Source organism: Heteronotia binoei, chromosome 2 (assembly GCF_032191835.1).
Source record: "Heteronotia binoei isolate CCM8104 ecotype False Entrance Well chromosome 2, APGP_CSIRO_Hbin_v1, whole genome shotgun sequence".
Classification (NCBI taxonomy): Eukaryota; Metazoa; Chordata; class Lepidosauria; order Squamata; family Gekkonidae; genus Heteronotia; species Heteronotia binoei.
In genome coordinates this window covers 183607388-183624484 of record NC_083224.1, presented here as the reverse complement: position 1 = coordinate 183624484, position 17097 = coordinate 183607388, and the positions used below count along the sequence as shown (strand labels likewise).

General features: G+C 48.1%; 1 protein-coding gene across 3 annotated transcripts in view; it reads right to left on the bottom strand.

Annotated features, from left to right (window-relative positions):
* Positions 1-17097, bottom strand: part of PIAS4 (protein inhibitor of activated STAT 4) — a 45659-nt gene that overhangs the window by 14696 nt on the left and 13866 nt on the right. For all 3 annotated transcript variants that reach the window (XM_060232620.1, XM_060232617.1, XM_060232618.1), the window contains exons 3-6: positions 5594-5678; positions 4404-4445; positions 1912-2002; positions 1155-1283 (exon numbers count right to left, since the gene is read on the bottom strand). In XM_060232620.1, coding sequence (XP_060088603.1) covers positions 1155-1283; positions 1912-2002; positions 4404-4445; positions 5594-5678 — 347 coding nt within the window. The remainder of the gene's footprint in view (positions 1-1154; positions 1284-1911; positions 2003-4403; positions 4446-5593; positions 5679-17097) is intronic.

Sequence of the window (17097 nt, the reverse complement as noted above, 5' to 3'; positions counted from 1 at the left end):
TGGAACCAGAACGAGACACTCGAACTGTTCCCTCCTACCATACGAGCTGGCCAACAGTTAATCAATATCTTAAGCTTTGTTTACAGGCCCCTCTTGAAACCGAGATGGTGTCAACCACAGACAGGGCTCTCTCAGTGGTGGCACCTTGCCTGTTAGCAGCCTCCCCCTTGAACTCCACCAGGCCTGCTGTATTTATCTGCTTGGGCTGGCTGCTGCCTTGTTCTTTTGACCCTTGGTGAAAAAACCTTGAAGGCAAAAACTATTTTATGCATCTGATGCATTCGCTGATTTTAAATGCTAGCATTTGACTTCTTCTCCTTACTGCACACGGCATGCTGCTTTGGAAAGAAAGTGACACTAAATTACTTATAATATTTAATTCTACTGTTTTACTGCAGTTTCGTGGTAAGCTGCTCCCAATGTCTGATGAAGTGTGCTTAAGAGCACACGAAAGCTCACGTTCTAAATAAAAATTGGTTGGTCTTAAAGGTGAAACTTGACTCCTGCTTTGTTCAACTGCTTCAGACCAACCCGGCTGCCCGCTTTGATCTACCCAACGTAACAGAAAGAGAAGCAAGCAAACACAATGGCCCTTGTCTGGCAGCTATGCAATACAATTTAGGGGGCCAGCCAGTATGCCCTGGAAGAACATTTCCAGGGGGTGCCACAATTGGGAGGAATCTCCAATAACCACTCTTTGAACCTTTGAAGGCTGGGCATCCAGAGGGCGGGCCTCCACTGATTGTTATGTTTCTGTTCTGCTTTCAGAAAAGTCTTGGTTGGAGTGGCTCATCTTGACTGAGAGCCACCAGTCCCGCACCTGGGGCAGCACCAGGACTTTTTTTGTAGCAGGAACTCCCCTTTGCATATTAGGCCACGCCCCCCTGATGCAGCCAATCCTCCTGGAGCTTACAGGGCTCTTAGTACAGGACCTACTATAAGCTCCAGGAGGATTGGCTACATTGGAGGGGGTGGCCTAATATGCAAAGGAGTTCCTGCTACAAAAAAAGCCCTGGGCAGCACAACGGCAACTGAGCACGACAGAGAAGGGAGACAAGTGACACCTTCATGCAAAGTGGAGCTCCGCATGAGACAAGTGGGAGGTGGCTGATTCTGGAAGGCCGCACTTCACTTACGGCTCCGTCGCCACTCACCTTTCCGTAGTTGCCCCAAATGACAGTGATGCGGTTGGTTGCTGACGACAGGTACATGAGATGAGTGAGGTTGATGGGACGACAAGGCCTCTTGGGCTCCACGCCAGGCTTGTTCGATGGGTAATAGCCCTGAGGAGGGGAAGAGAGAAAGTGGGGGCTCCTATTAGGAATACTCAGTCCTGATAGGACTTCATGTCAACAGCCCCTGCTGGGTCCTGCAAATTTGTAACTGGAATGACCGTCCCCGTTATGTTAGAAAGCTTTCTAACACAGAATCCTCTTCAGGCCAGATGCTGCCAGGAGGACCACAAAGCTAGACAAAAAGCTTTCCTTCCATTGTTCGCCCTCTCCCTGTTGTTGCCTCAAATCACAACCACTGTTTTCTCTAAGCTGAGTTAGAGTGAGCTAGCTCACAGTTTTTTAGGCTCCAGCTCACACATTTTTGTCTCAGGAAGAATGACCCCAGAGCAAACTAAGTTATGCAGTAGCTCACAACTTTAATTCTAATAGCTCACAAAATAGAATTTTTGCTCACAAGACTCCACCACTTAGAGGGAACATTGGTCACAACTGGCTGTGAAGATGAACCAGCTGGCTTGGAAGAAAGCAGATCTTCCAGCTCCGTGCCAAAAGTATGATGTAAGGCAGACCCCATCCCCCCAAAGAAAAACTCTCTTGCTGACAAAATACTAGTGGAAGAGAGCTCCCTCCCAAAGGGAAACGGGCAGAGGACTGCCTCACTTTCTCTCCGTCTTACCGGGACAGAACAGTAACTATGATTCACTTTCACGGCGATATTTGGGGGGTACTGGTCTTCCTGAGGGCAACTGGTATCCGTGTAGCAGATTCTGAAAAAGAGATGTCCACAGAAATGCAAATCAGAAAGGCATGCATGCACCATTGTGAGTTCATTCCCACCCACAGACAGCAATCTGTAACTGGAATGAGTTCCCCTGTTATATTATCCCTGTTCACAAGTTAGTGAACGCACGTACAATCCATACACAGTATATTATTGATTGCCCTTTACGTGTGCGTTCAGTAATTCTCACATTACATTCAAAGCATGTACAGCTGAACTAGGGCTGTCAATCCCCAGCAGGGGGCTGGGGATCCCTCGGTTATGAGACCCTCCCCCCGCTTCAGGGTCATCAGAAAGCAGGGAGAGGAAGGGAAATGTCTGCTGGGCACTCCATTATTTCCTATGGAGACCAATTCCCATAGGGTATAATGGAGAATTGATCTGTGGTTATCTGGGGCTCTAGGGGGCCCCTGTTTTTTAGGTAGAGGCATAGAATTTTCAGCATAGCATCCAGTGCCCCTCCTCAAAATACCCTCCAAGTTTCAAAAAGATTGGAGCAGGGGGTCCATTTTTATGAGCCCCCTAAGAAGATGCTCCTATCCTTCATTATCTCCAATGAAGGGAAGGTATTTAAAGGGTGTGCGGTTCCTTTCAGTGTGATGGCCAGAACTCCCTTTGGAGTTCAATTATGCTTGTCACACCCTTGCTCCTAGCTCCACCCCCAAAGTTCCCAGATATTTCCTGAATTGGACCCAGCAACCCCAAGCTGAACGCATGTTTGAAAATTCACATTTCTCCAAGTACCGGTCCCCGGTTTCATTTGTAAAGCAAACGAGCACTGGCTCTTTCTTAACAGGCGCACAAAGTACATGCAGTCATACAACGGGCTGCTTCGCTTCATACTCTTTGGCAAGTAGCCCGTAACGTGTGAATAGGTTCTCCCTTCTTGGGCTACTCAAGAGAGGGGCCCTGCGCTCTGATATATTTAAATCACACGCAGGACCCCAAAAACCTCACCTGAAATTTACAGGCTGTACACAGGGCCCAGCGGTTAATTAAACGCATCCCCATGACTGCTTTCCACAGCTGTGCCACATTTTGTGCAGAACTCAGCTCAGGATTCGCTATGCCAGGGCTTCGGCTGTTAAGGCAGCAGAGGGACAGCTTGGAAGCTTAACAGCCAACGCAAGCCCTGTATTTCCCCTTTTGAAACAGCATCTGTTGGTATCTGCAGCCACTGTAATTTCATCCCACGCTTCATCCAACGAGCTCCAGGAGACACACATCGTTTCCTCCATACTGTTTTCCCCAAACAATCCTATGAAGCAGGTTAGGCTGAGAAATTGTGCAACTAGCCCAAGGTCACCTAGCGTGTGTATGAATGCACGAAGCTGCCTTACACTGAAGTAGACCCTTGGTCCATCGAGATCAGTGTTGTCTATTGAGACAAGCAGCTCTCCAGGGCCTTGGATGTAGGTCTTTCACGTCAGAAGTAGCCGATCCTGGACTGGAGGTGCCGGGGATTGAACCTGGGGCCTTTTGCAGACTGAGCAGATGCTCTGCCACTCAGCCATGACCCTTCCCCAACCGCTTGGAGTTTTGGATTTGGCTTTCCCCGGTCCAAGTCCAACTACTTCACTGGCTCTGGTATAATAAAGAGCATAATGTGAAGGCCGACAGTCTAGCAGCCAACAGAATAGGAACTGAACTGTTACAAGAAGAAGACTGCAGATTTATACCCCGCCCTTCTCTCTGAATCAGAGACTTAGAGTGGCTTACAATTTTCTAAATCTTCTCCCCCCATTCCAGCAGCTGCAAGTGGAGGAGAGGGGAATCAAACCTGGTTCTCCCAGATAAGAGTCCGCACACTTAACCACTACACCAAAGGGGCTCGTGCGTGTATGCCACGTGGGGTCAAAGCTTTTTAGGACTTCCTAGCACAACTGGACGCCTGCTACAGTTTCACGTCTGGGCAGAATCTGCATCCAGGCAATCTCAGCATTAGATTTTTTTTAAAATGCAAATTTTTTACTCCAGTGGTACGAGACCTAGCAAAAATTCAGAAGCTGGCGTATAGAGTGAGGACTATAGAAAAGCTCTGTGGGTGATGATGCCCCCCCCCAAGTGTCCTTCCCTATGACAAAAAGAAGCAACAGAAGAGCTTGGTCCCCTCCTTCTTTTAAAGCACACAAAGCCTTGCCTGGAAACCTGCACCTTCAACTGCACTCAAGCCCTGGAATGCTGCACACACAGTATTTTCGGTCCCCAGCCACTGTCCACTAAAGCTTGGGGTCCTAAATCCAGGAGGTATTGTCTTCCAGCTGAGTTGTCGTGCTTGTCGGCTCAGGATCTCTTCCAACGTCACGGTCGCGGTTCTGCTAATCTCCCCCTCCTGCCCACACACCCATCTCAAGGGTTTTAATTAGCACTCTGCCTCTCAGGCTTACCTGAGGACAACCTGGACCGATTTCACACCTGGCTGCAACTCCCTGCCGAATGGAAAACAAAAACGCAACACAGATAAGCATTCAGTTTGCACAGAAGAAAGAGAAACAGTCATAGCTGATTGAACTGAAGGCCAATGGCCGGATTGAGAAGAGAACTTTCCTTAACACCTGTGGGTGAGAAAAGACTGTGTATTTTCTTAACTTTTGTCCACCTTCCTTTTAATCCTGCAAAGGACGTAGCTTAAATCCATTTTACAGATTAGAGAACTGAGGCTGGAGAGAACCAACTGTGCGTGTGTTGGGAGTAATGAGTTTCACATTCTGTAATTCAAATTGGCCCCATGAGGTCAGCTGCTTATTCCTAATTTTAGGGACCAGAGAACGGAGGACTGAAGGCCCAGCCTATCTGTGATTTTCCCAAGCCCCACTGGCAATTGCCACCCATCAGATGAAACTCCACACCTGCTTTCCCAATTTTGATGCTCTACACCTAGGAATCCCCAAGGTCTGTGGCCTGTTAACAACTGGGCTGTGAGCTGTATAATTATTTCATTATGTATTACAATGTAGTAATAATAATAATAAGATGATGATGACGACATTGGATTTATAGCCTGTCCTCCACTCTGAATCTCAGAGTGGCTCACAATCTCCTTTATCTTCCTCCACCACAACAGACTCTTGTGAGGTAGGTGGGGCTGAGAGAGCTCTCCCAGAAGCTGCCCTTTCAAGGACAACCTTGAGAGAGCTATGGCTGACCCAACGCCATTCCAGCAGCTGGAAGTGGAGGAGTGGGGACTCAAACCCGGTTCTCCCATATAAGAGTCCGTACACTTAACCACCACACCAAAATAAAGTGCACAACTATATCACCCCGAAACCATTCCCCCTTCCCAGTCCGTGGAAAAATTGTCTTCCACAAAACTGGTCCCTGGTGTCAAAAAGGTTGGGGACCACTGCTCTACACTTTACTCAAACGCCCTGTGAACATAAAATGGCAAATGATAAATTGACAGCATGGGAGACACCCCTCCCCACAAGCTGCACCAGGAGATGCCACAGGTCACTCCCCCCCATGGTGACAGACTAGCCTACATGGCAAGCCCACCATGCATGAAGGGATCTTCTCCCTGGCAAATAGGAAGGAAAGAGGAAGAACCTAGGGGGGGCATGGAACCCCAGCCAAGTACCTGGAAGTTCTGATCAGCTCCACTTGCCTCGGCGTCAGAGCAAAGACACACGGACTCTCCTGAAGCTTCTCATTGTTCTGTGGGACTGGAAATGAGATGGGGAGAGGGGGAGAGAAGAGACCAGGTTGTGACAAAGTGACAGTCTTATTGATCACCTCTGAAACGGTCACCCTGTTGTTGCATCAGTTTTCAAAAATCCCCCTTCAGAAATGGCACGTCAGGCACTTTTAAAGATTTGAAGATTTTTAAGGTTTATTTGAACAAACCAGCAGGGTAGGGATATTTGCACAGTGTTTGGGAATTGGAATTGGTAGACAGAAAGTTACATATAATCGCAGAACTGCATCTTATGTTGCTGAATAAACAGAGAGACGTTTTTAACCTTTTGGCTGTTTGGCTTTCACGGAAGGTATAACAGGTATGTTGTTCTAGATTTCCTTCTGAACTTCACACTGGTTAATCACACAGTCTTGAGAATGTACTCAGCTTTATCCCTCTGTTTAAGACTAGGGTTTTTCAACTAGACCAGGGGTGGCCAAACTGTGGCACAGGAGCCTCATGTGGCTCTTTCACATGTATTGTGTGGCTCTTGAAGCCCCCACCAACCTGTCAGCAGGCTTGGAGAATGCATTTAAAGTTAAAGTTGCTTTCTTTCCACCTTTTCCTCCCCATCTATTTGTCTACCTTCCTTCCTTTCTTCTAGCTTTCAACATCTGATGTTCATATCTTGTGGCTCTCAAACATCCGACGTTCATGTTTTGCAGCTCTCAAACATCTGGCATTTATTCTATGTGGCTCTTACATTAAGCAAGCTTGGCTGCCCCTGAACTAGACCCTTTTCTCTGGCAAGATCATTACTATCTTCTCTTTTAGATCAAAAACCTAGGTTTTTGGCGTGTTTAGGGTCTTTCAATGCCACTTCAAACCTGTTGCCAAATCCCGATCTTCCAGATTGACAGTCCCACTGGATATTAAGCTTAAAACTGGGAAACTAATTTCCCTCTCAAGTTTTCTTTCTTTGTTTCACACCAGGCCAAACTTCGGCTCGGGAGCCACATGTGGCTCTTTCACACAAATTGTGTGGCTCTCAAAATCCACATCACCCCGCCAACTGGCTTGGGGTATGCATTTAAAGTTAAATTTGCTTTCTTTCCACCTCTCCCTCCCCCATTTATCTTCCTCCCTCCCTCAAACAGCTGACATTTATTCTATATGGCTCTTACATTATGTGGCTCTAATATAATCTGATATGCCTATGCTTCAAGATTCTGTATAGCACCTAATATCTTGCTTTAAATTCTTAATTGTTTATGTTTTATCGTTTTATACTTGTAACTGAGATTGTTGGTTTTACTATGACTGTTAGCCACCCTGAGTCCGCTTTTGGAATATCGAAGGTAAATAAATAAATAAAATAAAATAAGCAAGTTTGGCCACCCCCCATTTATACTATTGGAACAGTCCCTTCCAGAGTCTATTTTTCCAAAGCCACACCACACTGGCTCTGAAACAGACTCTGCTTTTTAGACTCTCCTCATGCTCAAGAATCTCTCAAAAGCCACCACTCACTTCTCCAGCTAACCTCCAACTGCCTAACTGTCACACTCTTCTCAACAGTTAGCTGCAGTTCCCCAATCAGAGTGAGTTCCATGGACTGTCAATCAGGTCAGCTAACTCACCCTCTTCCAAGCACCACTGCCTTTAAGCATGCCTCTGCCTGCTGTCCATCACACAAGCAGATGGCCTTGAGGAGAGTGGAAACAGCAGAGAGATCTATCCCATCTCTAAGCAACAGAGGTGAGTTGCAACTCAAACTGCAGCTGAGCAAAAGGGCCAAAGCGCTAGTCCAGGAGGGCAGCCAGCAGATGAGATCAGGTAGCCAGTGGCTTTATTTGCAGGCCTCTGAAGATGATGATACTGGATTATCCCATCCTATACTCTGAATCTCAGAGTGGTCACAATCTCCTTTACCTTCCCTCCCCACCAACAACAGACATCCTGTGAGGTAGATGGGGTTGAGAGAGCTCTTACAGCAGCTGCCCTTTCAAGGATAACTCCTACGACAGCTATGGCTAACCCAAGGCCATTCCAGCAGCTACAAGTGGAGGAGAGGGGAATCAAACCCGGTTCTCCCAGAGAAGAGTCCGCACACTACACCAAACTGGCTCTCTTTGCTTTTCTTTCCATCCTCCACAGGGCTGGTCTGTAACACAGAGCTAAGCTGTGCTGCTGGAAACACCAGGTGGTGCCACAAAGGGCAACAGGGCAATCACAGGGCCCTGCAGGCTGATCTGGTACAGCTTATGACATACATTTGGTTTTGGAAACACACACACACACAAACCCCTTGTGTTGTATCCCACCACTTTAGCGCTGCCTCTTGTGTTAGAGGAAATCACTGCTGGGAGTGGAGTGGAGCTGGCAGGATACCGGCCTCTCCCACAGCACTTTTCTGCTTCAATACAACTTAAAAAGTGGCACATGTCAAAAACAGGTAGACACTGAAAAAATCGCAATGAAGAATCTGTCATGAACAACAGCAAAGACAAAAGACGGCAATTATAGATATTTTTTTTTAAAAAAAACCCTAAAATGAACACACTAATAGCATTAAAGAAACCCCCCAGAATTAAGACGCTAATAAAGCAGGTCAAGAAATAAAACTATAAAAGCCCTCCAGAATAAAGCAAGCCTTCTGGATTTTTAAAAGCACGTGCATGCGTGTGTATAAACAACTGTACTGGCCCACGTAAAACAAGACACAAAATCTGTGAAATACATCTAGTCTGAAGCACAGTTCTGATAAGCCTGAAGGCCTGTAGAATGTTTTGCATCATTCTGAAAGCGAGGGGGCCCCATGGTGAGCTCCCAGGAGCCGAATGTATGACTATCGGTGGGCCGTAGCCCAACTAGGTCCAGCTCCACACGCCTGCCAACCTTGACTGTTTTGCAGGGACTGCATAGAGGCTCAGCGACACCAGGGCTTTTTCTTGAGCAGGAACGCACTCCCAGCTGGCTTGGTGTCAGGGGGTATGGCCTAATATGGAAATGAGTTCCGCTGGGCTTGTTCTACAGAAGAGCCCTGTGCAAAACAATGGTGATGTCAGAGCGTGCGGCCTAATATGCACCGTGAATATAGAGCACCACTGCTCTAGACATAGTGCCCGATCTACACCTTGAGGCTCATAGCCACTGATGGACCTCTGCTCCATATGTTTATCCAATCCCCTCTTGAAGCTGACTATCCTTGTAGCTGCCAGTGCTTCCTACCGCCGTGAATTCCAAGTGTTAATTACTTTTGGGGTGAAGAAATACTTCCTTTAACCTGTTCTAAGCTTACTGCTTGTTCATTTCATTGAGTGCCCACGAGTTCTTGTTTTCTGAGAACGGGAGAAAAGGACTTCTTTCCCTGCCTTCTCTGTCCCACGCATAACTCTGTAAACCTCCATCAAGTCACCCTTCAATTGTTTCTCCAAGCTAAAGAGCCCTAACCTCTTTAACCCTTCTTCACAGAGAAGATCCCCTTAAATCATTTTAGTTGCCCTTTTTTGCACCTTGCCCAATGCTATATATTCTTTTGTGGGGTGCAGTCTGAACATGCTCTCACCTGAGATCAAGGCCCTGTGAAGCTTATTGCAGTTCTGCAAGGCCTGTAAGACAGAGTTGTTCTGCCAGGCTTTTGCTCAAATATTTGGCCTCCCTGCATAGAAGCTGCCCTGACCATCTGCCCCATGCGGAGTCCTGATATGGAATCATAGAGTTGGAAGGGACCTCCAGGGTCATCTAGTCCAACCCACTGCATAATGCAGGAAACCCGCAAATACATCGCTGTCAGATGGCCATCTAGCCTCTGTTTAAAAATCTCCAAGGAAGGAGAAATCTGACTTGATTGGTGTGACTCCAGTACCATCTGCCCAGTTTATGTGAGGATTCTGAATTATTATATTTGTTTCGCCATCTTTTAATAGTTTGATCTGTTTTTAACGAGTGTGTATTAACTGGTTTTTTAATGCCCGTGCAACTTGATGTTACCTGCCCTGAGCCCGCTTTGGGAAGGGTGGGATATAAATTAAATAAATCAGTAAAATTCTCCATGAGTGGGAAGAAAGAAGAGATAGCCATGAAAGTGAGAGTAGCCCAGAAAGAATCTGCGATTTAAGTTGCGGGGGGGGGGGGGGGGTATTTTAAACAAGAGAATCTGACAGACATCCGTGGAAACATTTCCAGGAGTAAGGTGAAGGATAGGAGGAAAACTTTAGATGGCCAAGGATAGCAGAAGTGGCAGAACCAAGGATGTGGGGAGAGAGGCATGAGGACCAATACTCTCTCTAAGCTCTGGAGTCTTGTCAGCAAAAATTCTACTTTGTGAGCTACTGGCATTAAGGTTGTGAGCTATTTTCACAAATTGGTTTGCTCTGGGATCATTTTACCAGAGCTAAGAAAAAAATGTGAGCTGGAGGCTAAAAAACTGTGAGCTAGTTCGCATCAACTCAGCTTAGAGGGAACACTGATGGGGACCGAGGACAGAGAGAAGAGGGGAACAACTCTGTAATGGGCTGTGAAGGAGCTGATCAGGAAGAGCAGACAGGAAGCTAGCCTTAGGGCTTAAGGAGGGACATCCTTGGTCCAAGCGCTGAGAGGGAAGAGTGACTGTACCAGCCAGGGCTTTTTGTGTAGGAAAAGCCCAGCTTGAACTCATCTGCATATTAGGCCACACCCACTGACATCACCATTGTTTCACGCAGGGCTTTTTTGCGGGAAAACCCCAGAAGGAACTCATTTGCATATTAGGCCACACACCCCGATGCCAAGCCAACCAGAACTGGGTTCCTGTGCATTCTGCTCTAAAAAAATCCCTGGTACCAGCCAAGGTGGGGGAAAGAACAGTTTTCAATTTTTAAAAACATTCTCCCTCCCTCCCCCCACCTCCCCATCTGCTACAGCACTGATGAACATAGTGGGGAAGGTGGCGAGAGAACAAAACTAGCAGCCCCCCTCAGCCAAAGGGAGCTCAGATCTGAGGAAGGCAGGAGGCCACTTCCCCGAGAACATCACAAGTACACCGGCACCCTGCCTGCACGCTCTGCAGCGCCGTCCCAGCCCAGCCTATATTTAAATACATTAATTATGGAGCGCCAAGTCGTTCAGCAAGCAGCCTGGTGCAACTTCCACGGGTGGCACTAATCCCCCAGCCGTTCGGGTTTCTGAGATCGCATCAGAACTTTCTTCGGACACGGGGAGGGGTGTGGGTAAATTCCCAGAAGCGACGTTTGGGAAAGGGGCAGAGAAAGCAGTGCCGTCGGGGAGGGGAGACCCAGTGCACAGGGTCAGGAGCTTGGGGGTGCTACTGGAGTCTTCCTTGACAATGGAGGCCCAGATAGCAGCCACTGCCAAATCCGCCTTTTTTATCTTAGGCGGGCGAGGCAGTTGGCTCCCTTCCTGGAATGCGGTGACCTGGCAACAGTGATCCATTCAACGGTCACCTCGAGGTTAGACTACTGTAATGCCCTCTACATGGGGCTGCCCCTGTGCCGAACTCGGAAACTGCAGCTAGTGCAGAATGCAGCGGCCAGACTGTTAATGGGCCTACCTTGGTGGGAACATGTGCGGCCTAGGCTGTGGGAACTGCACTGGCTGCCAATTGTATACCGAGTTCGTTACAAGGTGCTGGTTATTACCTTTAAAGCCCTATATGGCCGAGGACCTGCCTACCTTAGGGACCGCCTCTTACCATATGTTCCCCAGAGAGCACTGCGATCTAGTTCACAAAATCTTCTGGAAGTACCTGGGCCAAAGGAGGCCAAATTAAAAACAACTAGAGAACAGGCCTTCTCTATAAAGGCTCCCCAATGGTGGAACCAGCTGTCGGAAGAGGTGCGGGCCCTACGGGGTCTTAACCAATTCCGTAGGGCGTGCAAAACCACCCTCTTCCAACTAGCCTTCTGAGATGGAACCTGGCATAAGCATCACACCACCTTTAACACAACTGAGATAGTAGCACCACTAAATTATATTGTTTTAGACTGTTTTTAGATTATTTAATGTTTAATTGTGAATTGTATTTAATTGTATTATCCTGGTTTTATTGTTATAACATGGCTTATGCCATGTCCTGTAAGCCGCCCTGAGCCTGCCCTCGGCGGGGAGGGCGGGGTACAAATAAAAATTTATTATTATTATTATTATTAACAAGAGACAGCACGACCTGGAAAGGGCTGGAAGGAGCAGAGGGGCATCACGCCAGGCCTACACCACAAGGCAGGTCATGTCAATGTGCGATGTGCACAAATGGGGGCTGAGTATCCTAAAGACCATCTTCTTCACTACAAGGAGAAGGAAGGGCTGCTATGCATTTAAATATCTGCTTTGTTCATTTCCAGCAGGCTCTAACCTGAATGCAGCCCACTGCCAGGTGCTTAACAACAGTACTCATTTCCCTCCGCCGTCCCAGGCAGGCAGCAAAGGCGAGAGGATTAGGCAGTGGTGAGCTAGTCCCCAGACATACCTTGTTCTGTAGTGTAGCTTAGCACAGGCCTGCTCTAAACCACATGTCTTCGCCCCACCGGGCTGCGAATCACAAGATGAATCAGGCCACAACTGAAGGTGGCTCATCATCACCACCACCATGGCTTTCTTCAGGCTGGCTCGCATGCATTTTTAAAAAGAGAAGGATGGAGGCACAGAGCAAAGCGGTGGGGGGAGAAGGTGCCTAAGACGCAGGCGAGGCCTCGAGTGCCTTAATATTTAAAGAGCTGCGCAAAAGGAGGCGTTTAGGCAGATGTGGGTTTCATATTGCCAGCCCCTCTCTGCCTCGGGGCTGGGACCACCAGGCTCATTATGTGATCAGTGCCACTTGCCTCCAGTGCTAGGAGCCTTCCCCTGATGCAAGAGGCTCTTGGGCCAGGCAAAGCCTCTTTGCGCCAGAGGAATGCACTGGTGCTCGCAGAGCAGGTTTGCAGGACCCGGCCTGTACAAAGGAGCCCCCATCTTCCTTTGCTTCTGACTCAAGAGAGAAGAGGAATGGGCATATGAGCTAGGACAGGGGTGGCCAAACTGTGGCTGGGGAGCCACATGTGGCTCTTTCACACATATTGTGTGGCTCTGGAAGATCCAACTGCCCCATCAGCTGACTTGGAGAAGGCATTTCTCTCTTTAAATCACTTCTCCAAGCCAAACCAGTCAGTGGCTTGGAGAATGCATTGAAAGTTAAAAAGCTGCTTTCTTTCCACCTCTCTCTCATCATCTTTTTGCTTGCCTTCCTTCCTTCCTCTGACATTCATGTCTTGCGGCTCTCAAACATCTGACATTTATTTCTATGCGGCTCTTACATTAAGCAAGTTTGGCCACCCTTGAGCTAGGATATGCTAACAGCTCTCTCTCTGTGTCCCGTTTCAGGATTTCAAGATGGGGCCCTTCATCCGAAATACCATCCCAGGTCGTAACATGGCAGGAATGACGTCAAGCCAGAGAAATAGGAATTCCTCAGAGGGTGCTGAAGGACTTCTAATGCACTCCAAGAGATGCATCAAGCCGAGTATCGGCCAGATTTTCTGACCTGCTGATGGATGGCTCCCTCCCCACCTCCTGCCGCTCTAGCAATCATCCCTCAGCTGTAATGGGGTGCTAAATAGAAGCCAGGTCTTTCCACTCAAGTGCTTGCATGCCATGGGTCTGCTGGATTTTTAAAGCTCCACGCGGCTTTGGGCTGCAGCCCAGCTACGCTCTGTCTCTGCCCAGCCTGCCTCACAAGGTGGTTGTGATAACACGGAGGACAGGGGAAATGATGGAAACCATTACTAAGAAGAAAGGAAAGTTGTAAGTGAAGTAAAGGAATACTATAAAGAAAACAGCTTTTGCTCAAATTCTGCATGTTTCAATTATTTGTGAAGCGTGGAGCGGAGCAATTGTTTGGTTTTGGAAAGGCTGTCCAAGACCCTGAGGAGCAGTTGCCAGCCTCAGCAAACAACACTGGGCTTGGATGGATCCATGGGCTCACTTGGTAGATGCAAGACTTTTTCTTATCTCTAGCCGTAGAATGCTCCTCTGAAACCAAGTGTTGCCCCTCGCCCAGCCCACAATGCAGTTTTAGCTGGTCCTCTGGGCAGCCCCAACAAATTCTGACTGTGGAGTGGGGAAAGTTGGATATGTGGCTGCTTGATGTGTTAGACCAGGGATGGCCAAACTGCAGCTTGGGAGCCACATGTGGCTCTTTCAGACATATCTGTCTGGCCCAGGACTTCTATATTGTGTGGCTCTCAAAGCCCTCACCACCCCATCAGCCAGATTGGAGAAGGCTTTTCTCTCTTTAAATCACTTTTCCAAGCCGAGCCAGCGGCTTGAAGTATGCATTTAAAGTTGCTTTCTTTCCACCTCTCCCTCCCTCTTCCCATTTATTTTTTTTTCCTTCCTTCCTAGCTCGTAAACATCTGATGTTCATGTCTTGTGACTCTCAAGCATCTGACTTTATTCTGTGTAGCTCTTACGTTAAGTAAGTTTGGCCGCCTTTGTGTTGGACTATGCGCTTTTTGGGGGGTTTTAAACAAAGTTTGAGAGGAGGACTTTGCATGCAACACTCCAGCCATATCCTGAGCATACAGTTCCTTGATGTCAAGGCCTTATTACAAGGTAGTGCCAATATCGCTGGAGATCCCAACCAAATATTTATAAACCCACCTTTCTTCTAACCACTTGGGATCAAGATAGAAGTCCTTGTGTTAGTTGGCCTGGAGAAACCCAAGAGATCTCCGGGGTCAGAAACAGGCAGCGCTGCCAACCACAGAGCCTAAAAAATTTAGATAGTACTTAAAATCTCTGTGGGTGCCTAGAAATTGAAGCTTGACTCCCATTCCGCCTGCCTGGCCTGCCAAACTCTTTTAACTTCTGAACAATCCTCAAGTCTTGTCAAGCACATGAACTGCCAGAACCTATTCGCTGCTGATCTCTCCAGAATGCTCTTGGCCAGTCTGTCTCATGCCTACCTGTAAAATTTTTTTTTACTTTGGCATGCTACTCGCTCATTGAAAGTTTTGGATCACACGCACGATGAGCCGCAAGTAACCGAGAAGTTACGCTTAAGAGTCCAGATGTCAGCTCACCTACAAAAGGCACCCAAGCCACTTTGGAACGGGGGAGGAGGGTTGCAATCCATCACATTTTGGGCACCCCCAAAGTCCAGCATGATGTGAAAAGGTGAGGGTTTTTTTACCTCTGGGTTCTGCCTTTCAAGGGCTACTAGCCATGAGAGCTAAATGGAACTTTCACACGCAGAGGCACGGTATTTCTGAATATCAGTTGCTGGGGAGCAAAGAGACATTGTGGCCTTTGCACATTGTAAGTGGGCTTCTCAGAGGCAGGCAGCTGGCCACAGAATACTGGATTAGGTAGACAATATTTCTCTGATCCAACAGGGTTCTCCTTAGGGCACCAGACCACAATATTTTCAGTTAAGCCTCCCTGCAGTCTTCTCTCTCTCTCTCTCTCTCTCTCTCACTCACACACATACACACACACACAGAGTGTAACAAACCAACATGCTTCCCCAGGGACTCTCTGATGCAAGCAAAAGACTCAGCTGCAGTCTCCAAAGCCCATGCATAAACTCACAGAAGTTACTGCGCTCCTCAGTGACTCCACAAAGCCAAGACACAGGCCAAGGGGCTTTCAACCCCCTGCACTCCCCCAAAAGTGCACGCTCAAAAGCAAGGACCTGACATGCATTTTAAAAAAGGGGGCTATGTCCAAATCTCTGCTGCTGTTCACATTGGGGAGACGACGCCTTTTTAACCATGCAGCGAGTAGTCAGAGCCATTAATCCAAGGGCCTTTTTAAAAAGTTGGCAGCCGCGTGGGGACTGGAGGTGGAGAGACGAGGATGAAAGAGGCAGAGCGAGCCACACCGTGAGGGCTGCTGCTGTACCCAGTCTAGAAGCCAAATGGTTCTTGCCCTCTGCAGTGCAACCCCGCACAGACCACCAAGTATCCCCATCATGCATTATGGAGTCTAGCCCTGCCTTTCAGCTATGACAGCACCTGAATGACTAGGGAAAGGCCACATGCTGGAGGAATAGGACTGACTTCGCTTGCCAAACAAATGTCAGTCCCCATCATCTCCAGTTACAGGATCTCTGGGGAAAAGCCTCACCCGCGGAGCTTCTCTTTGCTAGGCTTCTGGTAAAGACTCAGAAGGAGGCAGGAGAAGACAGACAGGGGCATATGGACCTCTCTGGCACTCAGGAGATCCTGCCTCAGAGACGATTTTATGCAAGGGCAAGAGGAAGCCTTGACCAGAAGCCTCAGGGCCTTTCCAAGAGCTCCTCCCTTCGTCAAGAAGACTGTTGGGCCCAGGGCTTTTTTTGTAGCAGAAACTCCTTTGCATATTAGGCCACACGCCCCTGACGTAGCCAATCTGCCAAGAGCTTACAGGGCTCTTTTTACAGGGCCTACTGTAAGCTCTTGGAGGATCAGCTACACCAGAGGTGTGTGGCCTAATATGCAAAGCAGTTCCTGCTACAAAAAAAGCTCAGGTCAGGCCCTACCCCTGCTGGCATTCCAGAACACCAAAACCATTTGATTTTGGCTGATGGCCAGGGATTTTGCTTACATCGCCCATTTCCATCATTGCTATGTTCAGCTCTGGAGATCAGCGTGCCTCAAAGTGTTTCCATGCTTTTCTAGTTCCTTCTTCATTTTGATTCTAAAGCACTAGCAGCCATTGTGCAAAGGGGGAAAATGCGGCTTAGTTGCAGGCAACTGTGAGAGGGGCTACTCTGGTGCTTGCCATCAACTGATGGGACAGTGCAGAGCAATACACCTTCTAAGCTGTGGAGTCTTGGGAGCAAAAATTCTACTTTGTGAGCTACTGGCATTAAGGTTGTGAGCGACTGCATAAATTGGTTTGCTCTGGAGCCATTTTTCCTGAGCGAAGATAAAAATGCGTGAGCCGGAGGCTAAAAACCTGTGAGCACGCTCACACTAACTCGGCTTAGAGAGAACACTGGTGCAGAGCATGGCCCAGAAGGCTTTCAAACCGTGGAGCTCCAACAACACGTGCAAAAGCATGCAGATCAACACAGAAAGGAAGTTGTAAACCACTGCATGGTGTCAGGAGGGTGATCTGTTTGACTCCCAGGTGCTGGCAAACCCATCTGGCAATGTTGAGTCCGGAGAAGAGGTGGCTGAGGGGGGACGTGATTGTTCTCTTGAAGTATATGAAGGGCTGCCACTTAGAAGAGGGCAGGGAGCTGTTCCTGTTGGCAGTAGAGAAGCGAACTCGCAATAGTGGGTTTAAATTAAGGGTGAGAAGGCACCAGATGGATATTAGGAAAAACATTTTGACAGTAAGAGTTGCTCAACAATAAGTTTTTGGGAGTATAAAAGAAGAGATTGGATTGATACCCTGCCCTTCACTCAAAGGCTCAGAGCAGTTTACAGTCTCTTTTCCCTTCTCCACACAACAGACACCCTGTGAGGTAGGTGGGGCTGAGAGAACTCTCCCAGAATGGCTCT